Below are 9,175 nucleotides of genomic sequence, written 5' to 3' on the forward strand. Positions count from 1 at the left end.
CCCCTCCTTCTGCCTCCTCCTCCTCCTCCTTTCCCCCTCCCCTCCTTCCCCCTGCTCCCTCCTTCCTCCTCCTCCTCCCCCTCCCTGTCTGCTCCTGCTGAGTTCCCAGGGACATCCTCCAGTTGCCCCATTGAGTGCAGAGTTGTATGCAGAAGGGCGACCGAAGGACCCCAGATGGCAGCCACCCCCCCCCATCACCACCCCTTTTAAGATGTGTTGCATGTTTGTGGTGGCCATCTGGACTTTTCGACCCCACCCTACGGCCACCTCTGCTTGAATTCCTCTTCAGCTCCCAGAAGACTGAAGCGAGGAGGAGACGCTGTGGAGCCCCATCGCTCAGCAGACAGAAAAGCAGGAAAGGAAGGCTGCATCTCAGGACCTTCTGGATTAGCCTTGGGGGAAAAATCCTCGGCTTTGATTTTTCTGCACTGGCAAAAAGCTTTCGACGCGTGCACTGGCATCCTTACTTTCACGTTCGGCTCTCAGAAACTTCGGGTCGGTGATAAAACCGCCGATGTAGTGTGGTGAAGGTTCAGGGAAGGGCGTCATTAACAGGGATTTCTCGTTTCCTTCAGCCCGCTGACATCAACCATCCGCGTGGTTTTGGGACAACATTCTTTTAACAGTACCACCGGCTTTACTCAAGAATTTAAAGTAGAGAAGTACATCGTGCATCCTGACTTCTCCGTGTTCAACCCAACCGAAAATGATATCGGTGAGCTCTTTTCTCGCCTGTTGTTGTTGTTAGTTGCGAAGTCGTGTCCGAGACCCATCGCGACCCCATGGACAACGTTCCTCCAGGCCTTCCTGTCCTCTACCATCTTCTGGAGTCCATTGAAGCTCAGGCCTACTGCTTCCATGACTCCATCCAGCCACCTCATTCTCTGTTGTCCCCTTCTTCTATTGCCCTCCATCTTTCCCAGCACTAGGTTCTTCTCCAGTGAGTCCTTCCTTAAAGTGGCGATCCCTAACCTTTCCACTGGAGTGGGAGGTGGGGGACAGGGGATGGTTTTGTGCATGCACGCTGCTTTCACAAACATAGCTTTGTGCTTGGGCGTGCACACTCGGTCATCACTTCCATGGCCCGTTCTCTAATGGGCTGCAGTCCGGCACTGGTCCATGGACCAGTGGACCCTGATGTAAAGGGTCAATTCCTTTTATTGGATCAATAGGAGGTTCCATTCAGGATCAATCTCCCTGTGTAGAGAACACGGTAAGCCGTTCCACTGGTTAATTGTCCTCACTGTGAGGAAGTTTCTCCTTAATTCCAGGATGGTTCTCTCCTTGATTAGTTTCCATCCGTTGCTTCTTCTCTTGCCTTCAGGCGCTTTGGAGAATAGCTTGACTCCCTCTTCTTTGGGGCAGCCCCTGAGATACTGGAAGACTGCTATCATGTCCCCCCTCGTCCTTCTCTTCATTAGACTAGACATACCCAATTCCACAACCGTTCCTTGTATGTTTTAGCCTCCAGTCCCCTGATCATCTTTGTTGCTCTTCTCTGCACTTCTTCCAAAGTCTCAACACCTTTTTTTTTGTAGTGTAGTGACCAAAACTGGATAAGAGAAGACCTGGTCAGCACCACTGATAAAGACAAAAAAAGGACAAATTGAAATCCAGGCAGTCATTTCTCATGCCAGCGAGTTTCAGCATAGAATAAGCACTAAGGCTGTGGGGCAGAAGATGACCTAATGATAATTAAATCCCACCCTCTTACCTATGTAACCTGTTCTTCCCCTCTCTTGCAGCTTTAATTAAACTCAAGAAAGCCAAGGAACGCTGCGCGGTGAGATCCCAATTTGTTCAACACATATGCCTGCCAGAAGCTTCCATGTCCTTTCCAGACCATTACAAATGCTACGTTGTCGGATGGGGATACTTGCGTGAAAGTAAGAGCTCACCGCTGGGATGGCTGCTGGGGAAAGGTGATCATCCCCTAGAGCAGTGGTTCTCAACCTTTTTAATGCCGCGACCCCCAACCGGTCGTAAGTCGAGGACTAAACCGGTCGTAAGTCGAGGACTAAACCGGTCGTAAGTCGAGGACTACCCAACCGGTCGTAAGTCGAGGACTTTGCCTGGGAGCGCCACGCATGCGTGGTTCCGCCCCCTGTGCCGGCCGAGGCGTAGCTGGCAAGCGGCAGAGACGGAGCAGGCCGACCACCAGCTAGCCCAGCCCAAGGGAGGTAAGGCACCCGCCGGAAAAGGGGAAAAAAATGGCGGACAGCCTTGCTTGGCGACCCCCGTGAAATGGTCAATCGACCCCAAATGGGGTCGCGACCCATAGGTTGAGAACCGCTGCCCTAGAGCCAGGAGTTTCAGCTGACACCAGGATGGTCATCATGACGTCTGCACATCACACTCAGTTATAGCCACTCGGTGGCTAGAATGCAGTATTGCAGGCAAACTCTGCCCACAGCCAGGAAGTTTAACCCTGACCGGCTCAAGGTTGACTTAGCCTTCCATCCTTCCGAGGTCGGTAAAATGGGGACCCAGGTTCTGGGAGTTGAAGTCCTAAAAGCGCCGTAATTCCCCATCCCTGCTGGCTCAGGAATTCTGGGAGTTGAAGTCCACAAGTCCTAAAAGGGCCATAGTTCCCCCTCTCTCCCCTGATCTAGATGGCTGTAGCCATTCTTAAGCATCTTCCTTTCACCATGTCTCTGATAACATGGCTTATGAGTCCCCCCGCCCCCACGTTGATGTGACTGCAAACTCCAGGTTTATGAGATCACCTCACTCCTCCAGTACTCAATCTGAGATGACGGAACTAGCTTGAAGCGTTTCTCTTGAGCCTGGGTAGGTGAGCTTTTTCCAGGCCCAGCTGTTGTTCCTCAGAATTGTATTCTTTCTCGTCCTTTGAGCAGATTCCTCCAGATACGCCAATGTGGTGCAAGAAGCATTGGTTCCGATTATCCCCGATTACGAGTGTCAAAACCCGGACATTTATGGATCTGAAATCAGTGAAAATATGTTCTGTGCTGGATACCTGGACGGCAGGTCAGATGCTTGCCAGGTAATCAATCCTGTTGAGTTACTGCGGGAATTAGCAGCATGTGGGGGTCTTAAGAGGTCTTGGGGATGAGTGGGAGGAGAGTTACTGTAGCTCAGCTGCCTCCCTTCTTTCCTTCCTTCCCTCCTTCCTCCCTCCCTCCCTTCCTTCTCTCCTCCCTCCCTTCCTTCCCTCCTTCCTTTCCTTCCTTCCTCCTAATTCTCAAGTTGTACCGTTTCCGTATTCACGGAGATCTTCAGATCCAGTGAGGTATCTACCCGCCTGGTTCCCCGCAGCTGAAACACAGCCACCATTAAAAGTTAACAACAACAACACCCCGGTGGGGCTGAGATTGTGACGCTGTGTAGCTCTCGCCTTGACCTTCATGTTTTCCCCTTCGTCCCAGGGAGACTCGGGGGGTCCCCTGGCCTGCAAAAGGGACGGAGCGTTCTACCTCTACGGGATCGTCAGCTGGGGAGACGGCTGTGGCAAGGCCAGGAAGCCCGGAGTTTACACCAAGGTGACCAACTACGTCAGCTGGATCAACCAGGAGATACACCGGACGCCCAAAGGATAAGGATGGCTTTGTATGGGGACCGATCACCTTCGGGTGTGACCCACGCGACAGCGTCCCTAGTCATTCTTCGTAATACTCACTCTATGGAACGTTTATTTTTTGGGGGCTGCAGAACTAGAAAAAAAAAAAGCAGACTCGCAAATGCCAAGATGTCCTGCGAAAGGAATTCAGACGTCCCATTTCTGTGCTATGGGACTTGCCATTCTTCTCTTGGGATTCCTGCCCGACTTCCGGTTAACAGCATAAATAGGAGATGGTCCTCTTGCTGGTCAGAATAACCAGAATAACATGGAAGGGACCTTGGAGGTCATCTAGTCCAATCCCCTGCTCAGGCAGGAAACCCTATCGCATTTCAGACAAAATGGCTGTCCAGTCTCTTCTTAAAAACCTCCAGTGTTGGAGCACCCACAACTTCTGGAGGCAGGTTGTTCCACTGATTTAATTGTTCTAATTGTCAGGAAATTTCTTCTTAATTCTAGGTTGCTTCTCTCCTTCAGAGATTTTGGCCAGGAGAGGCTCTTAACCCAATAGACAAAATCCCAGGAACAAACTTATCGATTTTAGGAGCGTTTATGTATCATGGATCAATGAAAAAGAAAGGGTTGTGTTTGTTTTTTTTTAATTAAAAGGGATATAACAAATGATCTTGACAGAGCAGTATCACAATGAACTCATTTCAAATTTGAAAAGACAGAAACGTACAAAATCATATTTTAAAAAGACCGTTTTACAATCATGAAAAAAAAAACAACCCAAATTCATATTTGCCCCGAAGAAGGAGAACTGGATCCAAAAGATCCTCTGTTTTCACATGGGGAAATCTCTCCGGGCATCGAGTTGCGTTCTGGAGACTTCCGGGCTTTGAATTTTGGGAGCTGCCCCATTCCTTGGGAATATGAATATTTATTGCAAAAACGCTTACGGATGAACCACCAACGGGATGGAGAGCTTCTTTTGAACAGCTGCGTTTTTCTATTCTCTTTTGGGCTCTGATGTCCCTCGTGCGACCTTTGTTTGAAAAGTTTTAACCTACTCCGGGCACCTAACCGTGTTATCTTTTTCTACCATCTGGCTTGGCTGTCCATCACATCAAATCTGGCCAGGGAGAGCCTGGATTACAGGAATTGAATGATCCTTCCTCATGACTGTCTTGGGGCCAACCCAAGTTGAAATCTTTTCCTAGAGTTGGGTCTGTTGTAATTTCCTTGAGAGCCTCAATAGACTCCGAAGAACAGAATTAACAGAGCTGGAAGAGACCTTGGAGGTCATCAGGTCCAACCCCCTGCTCAGGGAGGAAACCTTATAGCATTTCAGACAAATGGCTGTCCAGTCTCTTCTTAAAAACTTCCAGTGTTGGAGCATTCACCGCTTCTGGAGGCAGGTTGTTCCACTGGTTAATTGTTCTCACTGTCAGGAAGTTTCTCCTTAGTTCTAGATTGCTTCTCTCCTTGGTTAGTTTCCATCCGTTGCTTCTTGTCCTGCCTTCAGGTGCTTTGGAGAAGAGCTTGACTCCCTCTTCTTTGGGGCAACCCCTGAGATATTGGAAGACTGCTGTCATGTCTCCCCTCGTCCTTCTTTTCATTAAACTGGACCTACCCAATTCCAGCAACCACTCTTTATGTTTTATAATCACCTACTCCTCTTTGTTGCTCTTCTCTGCACTCTTTCTAGAGTCTCAACACCTTTTTTTACATCGTGGTGACCGAAACTGGACGCCGTATTCCAGATGTGGCCATACCAAGGCCTTGTAAAGCGGTATTAACACTTCACGTGATCTGGATTCTGTCCCTCTGTTAATGCAGCCAAGGACTGTGTTGGCTGTTTTGGCAGCTGAGGCTTCCGTGAGAATCCTCCAGAATCAACATCTCTCCTGATCACTGGATTTCCTCATTCTTTGCACACTAATCGGCTCTGAGGAGGAACTTGAATTTCCTGGCTCACCTTCCCTATTTCTCAGCTCCGTCTTCAAATCTTTCATACCATCTTTCTCTCCAGAAAGATTTTATTCTCAAACATGTATCTCTATTATTTTGTGACTGGCATTCAGTCAGTCATTGACCAAAATGGCTCCATTCATACCTTTTTTCCCTGGCAATCCAGAGGAAATAATAGGTGGGTCTCCCCTCTCTCTCTCTCTCTGTCTTTCTCTTTCTTTCTTTCTCTCTGTCTGTCTCTTTTTCTCTGTTTCTCTATCTCTGTCTCTCTTTCTGTCTGTCTCTGTCGCTGTCTCTCTTTCTCTTCGTCTTTCTGTCTCTCTTTTTCTCTCTCTGTCTCTCTCTCTCTTTCTCTCTGTCTTTCTCTTTCTCTGTCTTTCTGTGTCTCTTTCTCTCTCTGTCTCTCTTTCTGTCTGTCTCTGTCGCTCTGTCTCTTTCTCTTCGTCTCTCTTTCTGTCTCTCTTTTTCTCTCTGTCTCTATCTCTCTATCTTTCTCTCTGTCTTTCTCTTTCTCTGTCTTTCTGTGTCTTTCTCTGTCTCTCTTTCTGTCTTTCTCTGTCTCTTTCACTCTCTTTCTCTCTCCCTCTCTCTGTCTCTTTCTGTCTCTCTCATCTCTCTCTCTCTCTCTCTGTGTTTGTGTGTGTTGCTACTGCTGTCTCTTTTCTACTTTCACGCAAAAGGTTACAAGGTGGCTCAGAGTACCTGCATGTCGATCGGCTGATGATCTGCCATCAAGTTGGTGTCAACTCTTTGCGATCACCCTAGACTTTCTCCAGAACGAAACAGTATCTAGAGAAATCGAAGCACACAGAGAAAGGCCACATCAAAATTCCACATTCTCATTCTTTCCAGTGCGAACCTATTCAACGAGTGGCAGAAGCGAGCCGGGGAAATGTCCAATCTCCCTTCCATCACAGCTCCTGTGGTCCTCACCCCCCCGCTTCTCTTCCTAGTTGCCTGCTCCATCTTCAGTAGCCCGTGTTTATTTCGTTAAAACAGGTAGTCCTTTGACTTACAACAGTCCGTTTAGAGACCATTCACAGTTACAACGGCGCTGAAAAAAAGAGAACTACGGCCATTTTCCACACAACAGTTGCAAGCATCGCCGTGGTCACGTGATCAAAATGCGGACGCTTGGCAAATGACTCGTACTTATGACGGTTGCCGTGTCCCAGGGGCCGTGCGATCCCCTTTTGCAACCTTCTGGACGAACCAAGTCAAGGGGGGGGGGGGGAGAAAGCCAGATTCTCTTAACAACCGTGGAACTAACTTAAAATGGCAGTGATTCTCTTAACAAATGTGACAAGGAGGGTCGTAAAAACGGGGCAAGACCCACTACTAAACAAATGGTTCACTTAGCCACAGAGATTTTGGACTGCATTGTGGTCGTAAGCCGAGGACTACCTGTACATTTTAAAAGTCAGTTTCTTATTTTTGGAAAAAACTTGCATAATGTTAAAATCCCCTAATGCAGAGGCCCCCTGACCTTTTGGGGCACCAGGGACCGGTTCCGTGGAGAGAGGTTTTTCCACGGACCGGACGGTCCGTAGTTTTGTGTGCTGCCTGCATCCCGCGGATGGGGCTTTGCTTGTTTGTGCGGACCGGTTGCTGGCATGCCGCGGCCCGGTACTGGCCCACAGACCAGGGGTTGGGGACCCCTGATTTAGAACAGAGGTCCTCAACCTTTTGGGCACCAGGGACCGGTTGCGTGGAGAAAGAGTGCGTGGTTTTGTGTGTTGCCTGCATCCCGCGGATGGGTCTTTGCTTGTTTGTGCGGACTGGTTGCTAGCATGCCGTGGCCCGGTGCTGGTCCATAGACTGGGGGTTGGGGACCCTTGCCCTAATATATGTATGTGTGGGTGTGTGTGTGATATGTGTAATAATCGATGTCCGCTTGGGTTAATAACAGACATTTGACCGCTACATTCATTATTGGGGAATACATTTCTTGTCGTCAGGATGAGGAGCAGCTGATGCACGAAAGAGACTTTTCCAAACTCTTTCATCCATTCCTGGCATTCAGACACAGATTTAGCCTCCCTCGCTTTGAAGACTCTTGCGGCCACAGACCAGCATGTCCCTTTTCCAGCTGGATTAGCTCCTGTTTCTTAAGAGTCCAGCCAAAATCTGACTTCTTTCTCTCTCTCTGAGCTGAAGCACAGACGCAGCTTCCATTTCTGTCCCAAAGGTGCTTTTTGTTTTGTTTTTTCCCAGCAGGCAACTGGACCTCCTTGCTTTTTCTCCGAAGACATTTCCCTTCTCATCCCAGAAGCTTCTTCTTCTTCTGACTGGAGGAATGGATTTATACAGGTAGCCCACCACGTACGACCGCAAATAATAATAATAATAATAATAATAATAATAATAATAATAATAATAATAATAATAATAATAATAATAATAATAATAATAATAATAATAATAATAATAATAATAATAATAATAGTAAAGTTGGAAGGGACCTTGAAGGTCATCTAGTCCAACCCCCTGCTCAGGCAGGAAACCCTATACCGTTTCAGACAAATGGCTGTCCAGTCTCTTCTTAAAAACTTCCAGTGTTGGTGCATTCACCACTTCTGGAGGCAGGTTGTTCCACTGGTTAATTGTTCTAACTGTCAGGAAGTTTCTCCTTAGTTCCAGGTTGCTTCTCTCCTTGATGAGTTTCCATCCGTTGCTTCTTGTCCTGCCTTCAGGCGCCTTGGAGAATAGCTTGACTCCCTCTTCTTTGGGGCAGCCCCTGAGATATTGGAACACGGCTATCATGTCCCCCTTCGTCCTTCTCTTCATTAAACTAGACATACCCAATTGAACCGAAAATTTCCATTGCCAAGCGAGACGTTTATTCAGGCGGGTTTTGCCCCGTTGTGCGACCTTCCTGGCCACAGTTGTTCAGTGAAACACTGCAGTTGATAAGTTAGTAAGCCAGCTCTTAAGTGAAATTGGTTTTCCCCCGGACGACTTTGCTAGCCAGGAGGTCGCAAAAGGGGGATCGCGTGACTCTGGGACGCTGCAACCCGTCATAAACGTGAGTCAGTCGTCCAGCATCTGAATTTTGATCACGTGACCGTGGGGGATGCTGCAAAGATTGTAACTGTGAAAAACGGTCACTGGTCACTTTTTTTCAGGGCCGTTGTAACTTTGAATGGTCACTAAATGAACTGCTGTTTAAGTCGAGGACTGCCTGTATTCCTTGCAGACCGCTGGTCATTTGCTTTCTTCTAGAGGGTCGTTGAGGCCACTTGGAGGATTGTCTGTGTCCTCAGGGCCACCTGAGTGGTGTAAATGGGTGTGGGGGGTTCTTAGGACTGTGTTCCACACCCATTTGCACTACTCAGGTGACCCTGAGGACACAGACAAGCCTCCAAGTGGCCTCAACGACCCTCTGAAAAAATGCAAATGACCAGCTGTCTGCAAGGGGTATAAATCCTTCCGTTCCGCACCATCCAGGCAGAGCTGAAGAAGCTTCTGGGATGAGAAGCAAAATGTCTTCAAAGAAAAACCAGAAAGTCCAGTTGCCTCCTGAAAAAGTACCTTTGGGACAACCACGATCTGGATGACGGAGAATCTCCATAGTCATCTTCCTTTCCTGTATGTTCTGAGATGAATGCCCCATGAGCTGTTGCAAAGTCCCATTCTTCCCTCCTTGTCTTCTCTTTTGGGGGGGCCTCCCCGTGACCCCCA

The 9,175-nt window shown here is 48.3% G+C and overlaps 1 protein-coding gene across 1 annotated transcript in view; it reads left to right on the forward strand.

The window, feature by feature from the left end:
- The window catches only part of HGFAC (HGF activator), a 23,168-nt gene extending 19,608 nt beyond the window's left edge, over positions 1 to 3,560 (forward strand). Inside the window, exons 6-10 of the mRNA XM_029286568.1 lie at positions 440 to 524; positions 576 to 715; positions 1,746 to 1,886; positions 2,859 to 3,007; positions 3,390 to 3,560. Of these exons, the coding sequence (XP_029142401.1) occupies positions 440 to 524; positions 576 to 715; positions 1,746 to 1,886; positions 2,859 to 3,007; positions 3,390 to 3,560 (686 nt within the window). The remainder of the gene's footprint in view (positions 1 to 439; positions 525 to 575; positions 716 to 1,745; positions 1,887 to 2,858; positions 3,008 to 3,389) is intronic.
- The last annotated feature ends 5,615 nt before the right edge of the window (positions 3,561 to 9,175 follow it).

Source organism: Protobothrops mucrosquamatus, unplaced genomic scaffold, assembly GCF_001527695.2.
Source record: "Protobothrops mucrosquamatus isolate PMUCROS unplaced genomic scaffold, P.Mucros_1.0 scaffold4101, whole genome shotgun sequence".
NCBI classification, from domain to species: Eukaryota; Metazoa; Chordata; class Lepidosauria; order Squamata; family Viperidae; genus Protobothrops; species Protobothrops mucrosquamatus.